The 18113-nt window shown below is 40.2% G+C and overlaps 2 protein-coding genes and 1 non-coding gene across 3 annotated transcripts in view; 1 reads left to right on the top strand and 2 right to left on the bottom strand.

Annotated features, from left to right (window-relative positions):
* Positions 1-18113, top strand: part of LOC126368684 (nephrin) — a 760982-nt gene that overhangs the window by 127086 nt on the left and 615783 nt on the right. The gene's annotated exons all lie outside the window — the stretch shown is intronic.
* Positions 2573-2644, bottom strand: Trnaa-cgc (transfer RNA alanine (anticodon CGC)). Its single transcript has one exon. It is a non-coding gene; the product is annotated as a tRNA-Ala (tRNA).
* LOC126370141 (uncharacterized) overlaps positions 8983-18113 on the bottom strand; it is a 179646-nt gene continuing 170515 nt past the window's right edge. The window contains exon 2 of the mRNA XM_050014929.1: positions 8983-9252. Coding sequence (XP_049870886.1) covers positions 8984-9252 — 269 coding nt within the window. The 3' untranslated portion in view covers position 8983. The remainder of the gene's footprint in view (positions 9253-18113) is intronic.

Here is an 18113-nt window from a genome sequence, read left to right on the forward strand (position 1 = left end):
GGTACCTATTAGGCTGGTTTTGCCTTCGCGGGTTGGAAGGTCAGACATGAAGTCGCTTTTGTAAAAAACCGGACCTGTCAAATCTTCAGGTTAGGTAAGCGGACCTTGTGAAAAACGGGATAATGCTAGGGGGATGAATATGGCCGTTTTTGGAGCTTAAAATGTTATCTGTAAAACGTACTGAGCGGTTAAAGCAGCCACATAGAAGCACTTCACCTAAAATAACATTGTTGACATTGCGCAATTACTTTTATTGCTTTAATGTGGCCAATGTTCAACTTTTTTTTGTCTGAACCCTTTGTTCATAGATCTTGTAAATATATTTATTTTGTCTATTGTACCACTACATGCATGCCTATCTTGAAGGTAAGGTCTATGGCATCTACTGTGTTTTTTATATTGTGGTAATGCGTCGCTTATGAGTACGACCATTCTGCCATTGTCGAAGTGATTTGAAAACAAACTCAAAAAATTTGACAGGTTGTATAATTTTACACTGTAGGTAGAGAGCTAAATCTCGAGTTAACCAGCAACAAGACAAAACATCTAATGTGTTTTATACAAAATATACATATTTTTTTTATTTATTGCAGCTTTGGTTACAAGACCATTGGCCGAAAAGTGGGACTTAAATAACATGAAAATAACAAAATTGAGTATCCTAAACTTAAAATATTTACAAATCAACTTAAATTAAGCTATATAAAAAAATAATATTTTGTCACGTGTTTTCAATATACACATACTCAACGGAGACAACTTTTGTCGTGGCTGCAACAAAATGGGAAGTAATGTAAGCATTGCGTGACGAAAATTCATTTAATGAGTATTCAGCCGATGATATCCTCGTTTATATTCTATTTGAACATGATGTTTGACAAGAGCGCTGCTAGTTTTTTTTTAATCATATTTTATTTATAGAGCCTTTTTTTAAAGCCACCCTCATCGTGTCTCTCTTAAACTATATACCTATATTAAACTTAAACAAATAAATTATATGTAAATAAAAATCGATGAATCTATTACGAAAAAAGGTAGGTAATTATAATTTGAAAAATACCTATTATCACTAATTATTTCTGTTCGTTATGTTTATTTAACTTTTTTGAATTCAGAATATTTCTTTCAGAAACTAGTCTATAATGTTATGGCTTTGGAATTCTCTGCCTGAGTCGATCAGGAGAGCGCCTTCGCTAGATACCTTCATAAGTAAGGGCATTTTTGATTGATGCATGACTTCGGAAGTTTCGACCCTATATGTGTTATGATATTTTACATGATTTATCTATAGTTTATACATTTATATAATTAGTTGGGTGTGTATATAGAAAATAGGCGTTTGGAAGATCTTTAAATACTATTATGAGGTTCCTAACATATTTTTTTCGGAATATAAATGCGTACATCGAAATCATTAAATTTTTCGGTTTTAGTTTTTGGATCTATCTCTGTTTAAATTATACAAAGGTAGGTACGATGCATTATCTGCAGACCTCTAAAATCTAGTTGAAATCTGTTACTCGGCCGCGTACGTTATGGTCTGTTCACAATGGAAAAAACTTTTCTTACATTTTAAAGTTGGCACTATGCACGGCGTCTTTATCTGACTTCGTCTGAAACTTTTCTCACAATTTTCATGGAAAATAAAAAACAAATTGAAACTCGCCCTGTATCACACCTAGTTGCGAACGAAACTTCCAGAACGTCTGGCCGTTGTTTTGTTCGAGAAAAACTTTTTTTTTCTATTTATTTGTCATAGCGCAGATATTGAGCGTTCATGTAGGCTGGATAGCAGCTGTTTTTAGATAAATGCATGCAAATGTTGTTAGTATAAATAAATTTCCTCCCATAATCCTATCCAGTTTGTTCGATGTACTGTAACAGCTTAAAAAGAGAAACGCTACTTGAGATTAGCTACTGGAACTACAAGATGATTCACTTAAAAAACTATATCGCAATTTCACATTTGCGCATATAAACGTCAAGGCTGCCGACAAAAAATACTTTAAGCCTTATATTTAAAAAAAAAATAACAAGAAAAAGCATGACGAAAAAAGAACACTAAAATAATTGCTTTTATTTTAAACTGTCAATCACCTTTCGAATTGCGAACGTTTCGTGTGGAAACTTGCAGAATAAACTTGGTAGGTAACGGTATTTTCGTTTAGAAACGAAACGGAATTGTTATTCGCCCTGCGGCGGTGGGATTGTATGACGTGTCAGTGACGTCGTGACGTCAATATTGCGAATAGACGTCGCCTGACGTTGTAATAAACTTTGCGGTAGTTCGGATTGTTGTCTTTTTGAATTTAGTCAGTCTAGTACCTAACTGTCGTAGAGCTACTTCTTATCGTGTGGGTTGTGAGGTGGAATACCAATCTCGTCAGCCCTAGTGTCAGGGTTATTACAGAGCCGCCAAAGGCCCCTGACATGGTTCACGTAACGACTACATACTGACATAAGTAAGTTGTAACCTGGACCAACGGCTTAACTTCATCTTACTTTCGGACAATCAGGTGATCAGCCTGTAATGCCTAACCAAACTAGGGCTCACAAAGTGATTTTTGTGATATGTCCCCACCGGGATTCGAACCCGGGGCCTCCGGATCGCGAGTCTAACGCTCAACCACTGGACCACGGAGGCCGTAGAGCTGTGGTCACGGAATAGAGCAACGAGGCTGGAAGGGTCTCGTGAGCGCGAAAAGCGCGCCACACAATTATGAGTAAATAGTTCATACTTCAACTTGGCACTTCATTCGCCCGCAAACTTTACGATACACGAAGCTACATACACATACATACATAAACTCACGCCCGCAATCCCAAACGGGGTGGGCAGAGCCACAAGCAATCAAAGACAACTTGCAGCCACTGATACACGAAGCTCTGCGATAGTATATCAAAAGGTAATCTTATAACCTGCATTGCATTATAACCAAAACAGCCAAAACATCATACAAGGAGATCCCTCTTGTAGGTGCTGACACAGCGCTAGCGCACGGCTAGCGGAGGCAGCCCCTCGCCTCACTTTACATTTAGTCTCTACGGTCCGGGCAACGGGGCAACACGCCTCAGAATTGGCTTTTCTAATATTTTATGTAGAACGCGCGCTCTACTGTGTTGATAAAGTGTAATGTAAATTTACTATGTTTTTCTGGAAAATAGACAGTGATCCCTATTAAGTGATTTTATTCATGAGCCCCAATAACACACCAAGGTCGATAACGTAGAGACTCCCTTAGGGAAACCCCACCCCCTAAGGTACACAAGTTAACACTAAAGTGGTGACCCCGCCCGTTGCTCGGACATTCACGCGTGCGTTACGGAGGATCAGTGTGTCAAAAAGTGTGGCATTCCTGCATCATGGCGCAGCCGCCACCTCCGCCACGCCAGGAGGAAGATCAGCAGCGACGTCAGTTGCGGCAAGAAGTCAGCCATGACCTGGCTGCTATCAGCCTTGTGTCGAGGATCCCAGCGTTTTGGCGCGATATGCCGCGCATGTGGTTTGCCCGTTTTGAAGCCGTCATAGGGCCTCAGCATCAAAGCGAAGCAGTTAAGTTTGACCTTGTGCTATCAAAGCTAGACAAAGAGGAGTTAAGCCAGATTTCCGACTTGATTGACGACCCACCAGAACAGCAACGTTATACAGTGCTCAAGAATCGTCTGATGAAGATATTTCAAGAGAGTGCAGAGGCTCAGTTCCACAAGCTCGTCAAGGAGATGGACTTAGGTAGTCAGCGTCCATCACAGTTGCTTGCCAAGATGCGTGAACTAGCGAAGAACTCAGGTACAGCAGGTGACACTCTTAAGAACCTGTGGATGACTCGACTACCGGGTTGGGTACGTGCTATATTAGCAAGCTCAAGCGCAGACACGAAGCTTGATGACCTCGCGAGCATGGCAGACAAGATTATGGACAATCTACGGAGTGGTGACATAGCAGCAGTGGACACACCGACGGCATCTACATCAGCCGTCAAATTGGAGCTGTTATCGCAAGTAAGAGACCTGTCAATGGAGCTCAAGGCCTTACGGTGTGAGGTGAACAGCATCAGAGGACGCGGCCGACCATTACAGCGCGGAAACGGCCGCTGGGGTCGCAGCAGATCCCGCTCGCAGTCCAGGCCAAGACGTACACCACAGAGCCCTGACTGGTTATGTAAGCATCACTACCGATACCGCGGAGCAGCGTGGAAGTGTGAGGCGCCCTGTAACTGGGTAAACAAGCCTACTGTGCAGAGAGACAATACGAACAGTCCGGGAAACTAACGTCGGTACAGTCTGGTGCGGTGGCGGAGTGTACGAGTTACAATGAAAATCATCGCTTGTGTGTAACAGACTCAAAGTCGGGAATGAACTTTCTTATAGATACCGGTGCTAATGTATCCGTTGTCCCCATGTCTAAAGTGAACCCTAATAAATATGATACAAACTGTTCATATAAACTTTTCGCTGCGAACGGTACGGAAATAAAAACATACGGTATAGTAACGCTAGAACTTAACTTAGGCTTAAGGCGAAGTTTCACATGGCCGTTTATTATTTGTAATGTAAACAAACCTATTATTGGAGCTGATTTCTTAAACAAACATCAATTGTTAGTCGATTTGTACAATAAAAAATTGGTAGATGGAGTAACCGAATTATGTGCGATAGGTATCATCGTAAGTCATGATGAACCAGTAATCAAAAGTATTCAGGATGATAACCCTTATCGTGATTTATTGGAACAATTTACAGAGATAACCCGTCCCGTGTCATTCAAGGAGAAAACACCGTCACATGCAGTGAAGCACCACATCGAAACGACCGGCCCACCCGTCCACGCGCGGCCGAGACCCCTGCCGCCAGACAAGTTACTTAAGGTAAGGGAAGAATTCCGTTTTATGCAGGAAGCCGGCATTTGCAGACCATCAAGAAGTCAATGGGCTTCACCATTACATGTTGTACCAAAAAAGGACGGTAAGTTACGACCATGCGGAGACTATCGTCGCCTTAACGCTGTAACGAAACCCGATCGCTACCCAGTTCCGAGACTTCACGACTTTACCTATGGACTGTCAGGTAAAAAAGTGTTTAGTAGAATTGATATTAACCGTGCTTATCATTACATTGAGGTAGCGGAGAAAGACATAGAGAAGACAGCAATCATAACACCGTTTGGATTGTTCGAGTTCCCGCGAATGACCTTCGGGTTACGAAACGCAGCACAAACTTTCCAAAGGTTTATGGACAACACTGTACTTTATGGCATCGAAAGTATTGGGTCATCTGATAAAGGAACATCCACGCTATTTTGTTACATCGATGATGTCATCATTGCATCAGAAAATGACGAGGTACATAGAGAACATGTTAAGATGATTTTTGAACAGTTAAACAAAATTGGAATGACAATTAATTTGAGTAAATGCATATTTGGGCAAGAACAAGTAGATTTTTTGGGGTATAACGTTACGTCAGAAGGAATTTCACCCCTTCCGGATAAGGTACAGGCAATATCAGATTTTCCAAAACCTGAAACGATTGAACAGTTAAGACGATTTTTAGGGATGGTTAACTTTCATAGATCGCATTTGCCGCATGCAGCACAAGATCATGCTCATCTTAACAAGTTCTTACATAACTCTAGGAAAAAGGATCAGACTAAGATTGAATGGGACACCGAGGCAGTAGCTGCATTTGAGAAGTGTAAGGAAAGCCTAAAAAGCGCCGCTACACTATCACATCCAGCAACAGAAGTTCCATTAGCGTTGATGACAGACGCATCAAACACGTGCGTAGGTTCAGTCTTACAGCAGAGAGTCAACAATGTATGGCAACCGTTGGGTTATTTCAGCAAAGGTCTATCAGAGACGCAACGTAAATATAGTACGTACGACCGAGAGCTACTTGCCATATACATGTCAATAATGCATTTCAGGAACCTTATTGAAGGATGCGAACTTACGGTATTCACAGATCATAAGCCGTTAACTTAGGCATTAACAAAGGTGAGTTCAGAAAAGGAAACCCATAGGCGTATACGACAATTGTTATATATCAGTGAGTATACCAGTAACATTCAACATGTGAACATGTGTTGTCTCTATCACAGGAAAGTTAAAAACCCTAGTATGTTCGGCTATTTATCAAAAAACAAAATCTTTTGTATGCAGTATCCTACGAAAAAATATGATAAAATTAAATTATTAAATGGCTATGGAGTTTGAAAAGCCGTAGAGCTTTCGTAGATTTTGATTTGCAGAAGTAGAAAGTCAAGTTGAGCCGGCGACAGCGGTTCAAAATGCGCGTTAGGGCCTCTCCAACCTCTTTCTTTCTATTCCGTGGCTGTGGTGCCGGGTTTATCCAACTTTTTTACTTTCTTTCTGTATTAACTAAATTGCGGTTGCTAGTTATAACGTACAACTTCACGACATGTGTTTTTTGTGCATACTATATCGTCTCCGTAGCGCTCTTCAGTTTCTCACGGGGTCCGCTTACCTAACCTGTAGATTTGACAGGTCCGTTTTTTTGCAAAAGCGACTGCCTATCTGACTTTCCAACCCGCCAAGGGAAAACCATCCCAATACAGGTTAGGTCACATACCTCCGAAACGCATTTCTCGTGGTGCAAACTCGTGATAATCATTTAAAGTGAGAGTTATGCGATCTTCCAACTGGATTACCACGGCTCTTTTTAAACACGTGTATTAGAAAAATTGAAGTAGTTACATATTTAAAACATAAACTAGTTTTCCCAACTTATGCAACATGCAAATTTTGCGTTTAGCAAACCGGTTCATCAACCTACTGGTTCCCTAATGACTATTGGGCCATTTGCAATATGCGCTAACCGACCATTTTAATAAATATCGCATAAAGCAAGCCAAGTCAAGAAGCTTAGCACGCAACCAGGAAAATCCATTGAACATTCAAGTGAAAAATATATAAAATTAAGCAATTTCAGCAGTGATTAAGAAGGGCTGAACATGGTTATTTTGTACCAGCACAGGTTTATAGGAAACGAGGCATTTTTCAAAGTGGGGTTAAGGGAAAAGAATAATTAACGCTACTTTGTGTTTAAGTCAAAATACATAAATCTATTAAGAAAGCGGACAAAAACACCTACCTATTATCCAGAAGCTGGTCTACTATTAAGCGACTGATTTAGGAAACTTGATAAGTATTTAAATACCCGCCTAAAATTGGGCATTGCAAAATCGTTGTAGTAAATATTATAATCTGCGGTATCGTGTAACAGCCTCATTGGCATAGTGGTTAGAGTATTGGGCTCACGATCTGAAGTTCCAGGTTCGATTACCAATAGGGACATGTCGAAAGTCTATGAGACTGTCTTTGGTTTGGTCTTTTCTGGCTTGAATCATGTGATTGTCTGATAAAGTAAAATGATTCCGCTGGTCCCGGCTGTTAACCTTAAAAAGCACCCGCAGCGTTACAGCGTGGTGAAGTATGCTTTATACCTCCTCCGATTGATTGAGGGGAGGCCTATGCCCAGCAGTGGGACGTATATAGGCCTAGGGTATGGAGCATACTCCACCACGCTGCTCCAATGCGGGTTGGTGGAGGTGTTTTTACGGCTAATAGCCGGGACCAACGACTTAACGTGCCCTCCGAAGCACGGAATCATCTTACTTTTCGGACAATCAGGTGATTCAAGCCTGAAAAGTCCTTACCAAACAAAGGACAGTCTCACAAAGTGATTTCGACAATGTCCCCATCGGGAATCGAACCCGGACCTCCAGATCGTGAGCCTAACGCTCTAACCACTAGACCACGGAGGCTGTTAGAGGTAGTGAGCTTATGTTGTTTTATAGATTTATAACTTATGTGTGCTGCTCCCTTTGCGGGTTGGTGGAGGTGTTTTTACGGCTAATAGCCGGGACCAACCCATACCCTCTCCGGTTGATTGAGAGGAGGCCTGTGCCCAGCAGTGGGACGTATATAGGCTATTTATGTATGTGTTATGTATGTATGTGTGTACTGTGGCAACTTGACTGCTTCTCTCATGGGGGTTGTGAGGTGGATTACCAACCTCATTAACCCTGGTGTCAGGGTTACTATTGCATTTGGGGGGAACTTGACTGAAATCATAGAAAAAGGAATACTCCGCTCCCCACCAGCGGCTAAAATAGTTTTACCTCACTTCGTCTTACTTTAGTCTTCAATCGTATGGCGTCAGACGTCACACACAGATGCGTGTGTACGATAGAGTCAATATGTAGTGTCTGTGTAAAACGAGGTGTTTTGTATAAAGTGTCCGGGGTGTGGTATTACTACTTCCGGCCAAGTAGTTAATGCCATCTGCGGCAAATCTACAATAAGTCACGTCAAAAAAATAAATAAATAAATAAGGTATTACTACAAAAGTTTAATTGTCGAAGTGTAAAGTTAAATGATGAGTTTTATTATTTATATGTAACGAAACGTAACGCAAAGGTGTGTGAAAGAGAGAGCGACGAGTGAGCGAGAGAGAAGAGAGAATTGCGGAATGACAGGGAAATGGCGGACGGTTGTTTTTAAAGAGGAAAACGTAGAAGACAAAGTTAAAAATAAACAAAGGTAAAGAAAAAATAATCGTTTCCTTCATGCTCTATCCCACATATATATTTCTAACAACTTAACTGCCAATAAAATTTCCCCGGGAATAGGCTAGATATTGTGTCCGGGGTGTGGTATTACTACAAAAGTTTCATTGTACATACACGTGTAAAGTTAAATGATGAGTTTTATTATTTACCAATTTATAACAACTTTACCGGCAATAAAATTTCCCCGGGAATAGGCTGCTAGATATTTTAATACCGTATAAATAATGTCCTTTTAAGGTCAAGTCGTAGATAAGAGGGTCGTGGGGTCCAGTCCCATGAGAGCAACAATAAAATTGTCTCAGTCGGGTTAAGGTTTACTAGGCACTTGATAAAATAAAAAAAATAATGTTTCTTATGAATTCGTTGAACATACATACATACATAAACTCACGCCTATTTCCCACCGGGGTAAGCAGAGACTATAGAATTCCATTTGCTTCGATCCTGACACACTTCTCTTGCTTCCTCCACATTCATCAATCGCTTCATACACGCACGCCGGTTCAGAGTAGATCGTATTGAACCTTTTCTAAGGACATCTCCAATTTGGTCATCGTAAGTCCTTCTCGGTCTTCCTCTGCCAGCCCTACCATCAACTTTCGCTTTATATGCCGCTTTTGCAATTCTATTATCCTTCATCCGCTCTACGTGTCCAAACCAACCTAACATTCCCTTCTCAATCCTAGTCACTATTCGTTGAAACGTTTTTATTTAATGAATAAGGTATTGAAGAAAACAGTACCTGTAGGTATATTAAGGATATAACGTAACATAAGCTCACGACTATATCCCAACGGGGTAGTCAGAGTATATCCATCGCAAGATGAACTAAGTACCCACACCTTACCGAGCTTCCTGTTACCAAACCTAAACATAACATAAACAGCCTATATACGTCCCAGGGGTTTATTTACCTGCAGTAATTTATTTTTCATTTGACAACACGTTTAAAATTATAATAATATATACTCGAGGAGCTCGGTGGCGCAGCGGTGTGGCCTCTGTAGCTTACTCCTATGACATGCCGAGAGTTTTCAACTCTCGGTCAACCGAGCTTCGCCAGGTCTCTTTGGGCCGCCCCTTTTGCGTTTCATATACTTACGTGTTCATAAATATACGCCAAATATAGACTTGAATTCGTTTTTATTTTGTAGAGCATAAAAGCATAGGAATGATTTTATGACGTTATGCTGTACAAATTATGACGTACCTCGTAAAACGCCACGACACCTCACGTGCGTGTCCCACACGCGTGTGTGAGGCGATGATATCTGCATATTGTATGCTATAATCTTCACGTTACGTTATTCTATTTATAACGTATGTCATACTGGCGCCATGTAGGCTAATTGCACTTCGTAGCGCGGTAAACTACGTAAGCGCCTTTTTGAAAGATCACAGGCGGATGTGATTTTTGTTAACAAAACCTTGCAATATACATTTTTTTTTTAATTTGCCCCGAGTAGCGGCAGGCAAAGATACATAGCCATACATCCTACTCAGGCGAGACTTTGTCCACGAATTTCTGGAGGACTAAAGCGTTTTTTTCTTGTCTTTGTCTCTAAGGCCGAAGCCCTCCCAATAGCCCAGCTAGTTTCAATCCAGGTGGTGGATGGTGGGTGGTGGTGATGGTGGTGGTGATGGTGGTGGTGGTGGTCTCAGTTTTTTCTCGGATTAAAATTGATTGAAAGAAGTCGAGGTTTTATTGAAGTAATTCCAGTCCGAATGTCATCATCATCTTTCCAGCATTATCCCGTTTTTCACAGGGTCTGGTTACCTAACCTGAAGATCTCACAGGTCCGGTTTTTTACAGAAGCGACTGCCTGTCTAACTTTCCAACCCGCGAAGCGAAAACCAGCCCAATACAGGTTAGGTCACATACCTCCGAAAATGCATTTCTCGGGAATGTGGGTTTCCTCACGATGTTTACCTTCACCGTTGAGCACGTGACAATCATTAATGATCCTAACATGAAATGGAAAATAAATTTTACAATCATTGGTTTAGGCATGTCCTGGATTCGATCCTGCGACCTCATAATGAGATACAGGTGTTCTACCAACTGGGCTACCACGGAATTGGCAATTAATGATACTGCCTAAAAGTAGTTTTTCTACAACACGGCTGGTAACGAGTAAAATTTACAAATGAACCCTTTATGAAGCGCTAGCACGAATATAAAAAAAAAAACACGAAATCATAATCGCCCAATTTCACTGAAACACGCTTCGTAACACTGTTAGCACGATATTAATTAGCGTAAACCCCACTACTGGGGATACTGTTTATTTGTCAAATAGTCAACTGACAATCGGTTTTCTTAACCGTATGGATATTTTTTTTTTACTTTTGATGGCTTTGCTCTTCTGGTGTGGGGAGACTTGTCCGAAGGCATTGACGAGGCCTAAGATGGAGCTCGCCCAGAAAGTGCCTCACTCTGGCTTTGAAAGCGCCCAGGTTATATGCATTCGGCAATACAGAAGACGGCAGAGAATTCCACTCCCTAGAAGTTCCACTCCCTATAATTTCTACCGACAAGAGCGTGGCTCTTAAATTAGTAATGAAGACATAAGGACAAGTTTTGTGCCAAGTTTTCCATTAAGTACTTATCACTACATAGTATAAAACAAAGTCGCTTTTTTGTCCCTACCATATGTACGCTTAAATCTTTAAAACTACGCAACGGATTTTGATGCGGCTTTTTTTAATAGAAAGAGTGATTCAAGAGGAAGGTAACATCCATTAAATAGTGGAGAAATACATTTTTCCTCAGCATTGCACCCGAGCGAAGCCGGGGCGTGTCGCTAGTATATATTAATTACTTACCCTAATCACTGTTTAGACAAAATTCCTTCAGCTGTTTCAGCTTGTTGATTGCGTACCATTCTAATTGCAATAAAGTTGTAATTGTTCGGGTCCAGGGTTGTAATTAGGTAATGGCTTGGAGTTTTCAAAGTTGCGTCTGTTGTTTGTTCTATTTGTGGCCCGATTGGGACTACATGTATCTGGGAAGGGACTTCGTCGCCTTCAATTACAACGTTGACAGTCCCCATACAAAACGTTCTGACTTTCTTGCAAGTCCCGCATATTACTTCAACCTTTGCTAAGTTACCCGGGATCCAAGTGTATGGGTCATGCATGGGTCACGGACGTATGAAGCTAGTCCGTCATCACCCGTATATTGATCACTGGACTGTCAACGTGTTAAATACGCTTATTTAATTCTTTTATTTCTTATCACACCAACGCTACGCAACTTAACAATTCGCCATCTTATATATTCTAGAAAATCAATAAGTAATACTACTTCCGGTTTCTCTTTCCGTCTCTCTCTCTCCCATACTTTCTCGCTCCAAACGTTCCTTTTCATGCACCCTTTCCATTCCCACATGTATTTAGAATAAACTTCACGTTTCCAATAAAGTTTCTAGTCCCTTTTAGGAGTGTTTGTGACTTGATAGGGTGCTACCAGACCAATCGATCGATCATCGATCGACAGCATCGATCGATGGTAGAATAGAATAGTCGACGTCGATCGATAGTTTCTACCAGACCGACGGATCGATTATTGTCATCGCCCGGCAATCGATCGATTGCTTAATCGAACAGTATCTGTCGATCAATTAAAGTTACCAGACCAGTCGATCAACTTCGATCGACGTTGATCGATGCCGTTGATCGATGATCGATCGATTGGTCTGGTAGCACCCTTACAGTATTTTTTTAACTTTGAAACTGTCATCGTAGTATTCCGTGACTATTACAGCTTGTAACAGGTTAATTTTAGAGTGGATGTAGTTTATCTAGGTATAGCTATATTTTTAAACTTTTTATTTTGCATTGTCGTCGTCCACTTTTCGGACGACACTCAGTGGGTAGGCCCGCTACAAGGTGGACCGACGATCTGGTGAAGGTCGCGGGAAGCCGCTGGATGCGGGCAGCGCAGGACCGACCGTCGTGGAGATCCTTGGGGGAGGCCTATGCCCAGCAGTGGGCGTCGTACGGCTGATAATGTCAATGATTTTGCACTGTCTATCCCGCTACACTTTTCATTAAATTCATTTCCTATACCTAAAGGTTGCCTGGAAGAGATTGCTACCTTAGCAATAAGGCCGCCTGTTGTACTACCTATCTAATTATAGTACCTAATGTATTTTTAACATGATTTGGCAATAAAAAGTTTTTTTGTGTTGGAGTTGGAGTGGAGGGTATGTTTGGGTGAGAACCGTCAGCGCTCCCCAATGGTCCGGCCAAGTAGTAGGCAAATCTACAATAAACTTTAAACCACAGAAAATTCGAAATAAATTGCGTCAGAAACAAATTACCTACTTATTTGAGTTACATTGTTAACCTAGGCATAAGCCATACTATCAATTTCTATCGAAAATGTTTAACTAAAGGATAAAACTTGTGACTATAAATACAAAGTTAGCAGATGACCCAAAATTATTTGCGCAACTGCGGCCCTGCTGCCCGGATTGCTTTTATTATATGCAAGGATCTAATCCCCGCTAAGCCTTAAGTTAATCTTTGTGATACTAAAAGTTAAAAGGTTTATTTGTTTTGTTAATATGGCATTAAGGGATTAAGTGCCCCTTGTATAACTTCTAATATGTTTTTAATTAATAATCCCTAGTTAATTTTAAGAGCAAATTAATGAAGTTTTTGCTTCATTTTTTTAGTGAACGTTATGAAGGAAATTCGCGCAAGTGCTTCGAGTTTTTTTCTTAACGGATAATTAAAAAAATGTATAAGTTTCTAATTAATTTCCGGAGTCTATTATCCTTGAAAAAATATATCTAGGTAACATGAGCCTTTAGATAGAAACATTTATTTCAAAGTGAGATGCATCTATGTTAAGAATACGTCATGTATTCTGTTAGTGACGTCGTAACGAAAACTTTGAGGGGTGATTGAGCCCATGTTTCTAAGTTGTTATCAAGAAGAATTTTCCATTAGAAAATTCAAAATTAGCGACGGAATATTCCACTGGATATTAATTCAGAATCATGGTCATTACAATGTCACTAACACTCTGTATAAAGTAGACTATATAATCCATCTAGTATTTCTAGATATATGTGCTACCCGTCGCTTCCGGGCTTCAAATATATAACCACAAAGTGTATACACGTCCATATTAAGTTTGACCTTCACTTTACTAAACATATACAGATATTACTGCCCACTGAACGCCTAAAACATTTGTGGGTGTAAAATGGAAGTATATTAGAGTGATTTATCGTCAATTGGCGTGTTCATAGCAATACCCTGCTCCATTAGAGTACTGTTTATAATATAGCCCACAGTTCATTAAATGCCTTTCAAGTTTTGTTCTTTGAAGAAGTTGTAATGACATGAAAATATGGTACAGTTAGCAACGGTAGGTATTTTGGAAAGGCATTATTTGGCGACGATTACTGGTAGCCTTACCAACAACCTTCTGCCAAGACCTAGAAGGACGTCCTTGAAAATGAGTTTACTTAGTTTGGTCTACTCTGACCCGGTTAATGAATGTGGAAGTATGGAAATGTCTGCCGCCGTCTGTTTACCAACTAAATATAATCTAGGAGTCTTCAAGGCTAGAGTGAATAGGCATTTGCTGGATAAGCGTGATCCACTCTAGACCACATCGTCACTTACCATCAGGTGCGACGACGCAAGCCTATATAATTAAAAAAAAAGAAATAACATAATAGGCAGAGGTCTTCATTATATCGTGTGGATTGTGAGGTGAAATACCAGACTCAACAACCCTGATGTCAGGGTTATGATTGAGCCGTCAAAGGCACTTACATCAGTAAGTAGTAACCGGGACCAACGGCTTAACGTGCCTTGCGAAACACGATTCATCTTACTTTCGGACATTCAGGTGATCAGCCTGTAATGTCCTAACCAAACTAGGGATTACAAGGTGATTTTTGTGATATGTCCCCACGGGGATTCAAACCACTGGACCGCAAAGGCAGAGGTGTATAGTATATTATTATCCACTACGAACACGTCTGGTATGATACGGTGTAGTGAGCACGGACCTTTAATATTATATAACTGTAAGATTTTCTCATTATGTAGTTTCTCAGTACGTAATGAGACCCAATTACAAATTCTTCAGAAAGTTTTGGAAAAGGAAACTACAGTTTCAAAGTATTATTTAAGAAATATCTGCGCTGTTTTTCATTGGGATTTTATGGAAATTTATTCCATCAACTTGGACTTTAAGAAACACTACGGTAGGTTAGGAAGTAGAGCCTCCAAGAAATTGCGATTCTTTATATTTTTAGTTTCCGCCTAAAACCTTTTTCCTAAATATATCCTTTAATGTAGTTACAACTACCGCTGGGAAAGAAAATTTTTTTACAAAATATTGGACTGATTGGATCACGCGGAGTAACTCCGAGCATAGTTCTTCTACTACTAAGTTAATATCTACTATTGAATAACAGGGAGGTTAAAGTGGCCACATTGAAAGAATTCATCTAAGAAACCAATATTGCTATTTGACATGTGTTTGCATTGCGCACTTACTTTTGTATGCGCAAATGTCAAATTGCAATATTGCTTTCTTAGATGAATTGCTTCGACGTGGCCATTTTAGCCCCCCAGTATTCTATCTAAGGACTGCAATCCCGATGTCGCGAGATCTCGTCTAATTTTTCGGGATCCCGATCCGAGATCAATACCGAAGCATAATATATTATGACGAGGTACCTACCATTCGAGATTGGAAGTATTGAGCGAGTCTCCTTGAGCTATACGTTTTGTTTTGATTATGCTGATTTTCAAAGAAAACTAAGGTATTTAGTTGGTAATATTGAAGAATAAAGGGTTTTGTTTTCTTTAAGGAGCTCGGTGGCGCAGCGGTAAACGCGCTCGGTCTGCGATTGTTGAAGTTAAGCAACTTTCGCAAAGGCCGGTCATAGGATGGGTGACCACAGGAAAAAAGTTTTCATCTCGAGCTCCTTCGTGTTTCGGAAGGCACGTTAAGCCGTTGGTCCCAGCTGCATTAGCAGTCGTTAATAACCATCAATCCGCACTGGGCCCGCGTGGTGGTTTAAGGCCCGATCTCCCTATCCATCCATAGGGAAGGCCCGTGCCCCAGCAGTGGGGACGTTAATGGGCTGATGATGATGATGATGTTTTCTTTAAAAAAAAATGTTATAATTAAGTTCATTACAAATTACAAACGAGCAGTTTTCATCCTTTTCAGCAATTCTAACTTTATAGTATGAACTAGACGAGATCTCGTAAATTTCGGGATCTCGCGGTTTTGATATTTCCAATCCCGCGGGATTTTGAATTTGGGTTCTTGAGTCGGGATGGCATTCCCTAATACTATCCTGTATGCAGTATAAGTATTTAATAAAAAAAATGTAGCGTGACACCTTTACATTTACGTTATTTAAGCTCGGGACAAGTTTATGTTGAAAGTAAAAACTTTTACGGTCGCCAAACTCTATAACAGTGAATATTACTCAAATTGATAAGCGTAAAACTTCTGGTCGCAATAGAAGTTGTAGAAATAGGTTAGTTGTCTGTTGTTTCCATGAAATTATTTTCCTCCTTAGTTGTAGTATCGTTGATACCAAGCCGTATCATCGCTTAGAGTCATATTGACTATATAATAATTAGGTATTTCTTGTAAAGATTTCAAAATAGTTTTGTACGGCCAAGTAGTTAATGCCAGGTGCGGCAAATTCATCTCCTTAAAAAAAAAAACAACAAATTTATCTCAGTTGATTCCTCAGTTTATTTGATGTCAAGCGACTGTTTAAACAGATCTGAAACGACAAGGCTTGTTTTTCTTCACTTTATGATATGTAGTAGTTGAAATGAGAGCCGCTTTCCAAGAGTAATTTTAACTTCCACTTTCGAGAAACACAGATATTATTATCACAGCAGCAGATAGATAATAAGGGTACCTCGACAAACATCGAACAAATGTATACAAAAAGACACAAGCCTTGGAATAGCGCTGTCGCTTCAATGTTTAACGAACTCTTGCCAGTGACTCCGCTCCGCTCTTCGGCCATTGTTAGTTCTCATTGCTCTGCGATCCTATTTCTGGCTGCTTCGCTCGCTTCGTCTGAGCCACCCGCTCCGCTAGACAAGCTTTTTATTGTCCCCTAATGAGAAACGTTTTCGTTTAATACAGCAAATTGTTTTGTCACGAACACGAATATCACTGTCGCGTGTATTGTGAAGAGTTGCTGGAAATTATGCACGTTAGCTTGGTCAATTTGAAATATGGTCCGCTATTCGACTTTTTATGAGATAAAATTATCCAAATTAACATATTTTGTCCGATGTAAGTTAATTAAACTTAGTGCAACAAAGCTAAAATTGGGTCAGAGTTTGTAAAAGTACCTACTTGTCAATATTTAGTAACATTCGAGTTTAACCTTATTAATAAAGTAGCTGGGCCCACTGACTGATTGACTCACTCACTCAGTAATATAGTTGTTCTGTATATGTATCGTATCATGAGAATTCTATATTTGTTAAGAGGTAGATGGGTCGTTTTTGAAAAAAGGTTATTCGGGTTGACATAGGAGTGTGACACAACCCAAGTTCGTGGAACCATCTAGTTATCTATATCATTCTGTAAAGAATCAACTAGAATCAACAAACCGAATCAAAAAGCAATATTGACTTTATTGAAAAACAAAACATGACAATGGAAGAAGCAATATCTAGAATCTACCATACAGTTGGAGTCCGCATTAATTCAGTCCACATAATTCCCGATTGTCGATACTGCAAAACAATATTGCATTTGAGATGAATCAGTCGCACCGCGCGCTGCCGCGACAATTCCACCTACCGATAAAACTTGATAAGTGGATAAAAATTCGCCAACAGAATAAATATCTCCGAATACTTTCTGCTCCGTCCTCGATCGTTATTTATTATTTATGGAAATAGACCTGGGAACTCCACCGAGGGAAGGTCGTCATATTTTTCTTAAAAAAAAGTAATGTCCCCAGTGCGGGGCGTTTGTCATGCAAATTTATGCGATCCGTTTTAGCGTTCGTTTTTAAACCGATAGCGATTTCTAGACTGAATATTGAATTGTGAATAAAAAGAGTTTATCCGATAATGTCGAAGTTATTTTTCGACGTCACGAAAGAAGTTAAACGGAATCGTAAATTGGGATATTTTGTGCCAGTGTCGTTAAGTTCGGTAAGAGGGCGTTTAGTCATTTTGGAATAAGAGCTGCGCCATTTATCATGTGTAATGTTAGTGATGTCATAATGTCGTGTAGCTCATTTTGCAAGTGAAGTAGGGAACAGTGACGGCCGGGTTTCGTACAAGCTCGTCCAAATAAGCGAGCAGTAAATGCTTTAGTGTAACGTAGGCATGAGGAGCGGTGAGATTGTGTGTATCCTGGTTGCGTGAGCCCCAGCAAGTTTAGTTTCAATGGCGGGTCGCGGTATTCAACGAATTCCGCCAACTTGCAACTTTGTCCTTTGATTTCAAGTTTCAAGTATTCCTGAATTTAATCAAAGTAACTCTATCTATT

This window comes from Pectinophora gossypiella, chromosome 1 (assembly GCF_024362695.1).
Source record: "Pectinophora gossypiella chromosome 1, ilPecGoss1.1, whole genome shotgun sequence".
Taxonomy (NCBI): Eukaryota; Metazoa; Arthropoda; class Insecta; order Lepidoptera; family Gelechiidae; genus Pectinophora; species Pectinophora gossypiella.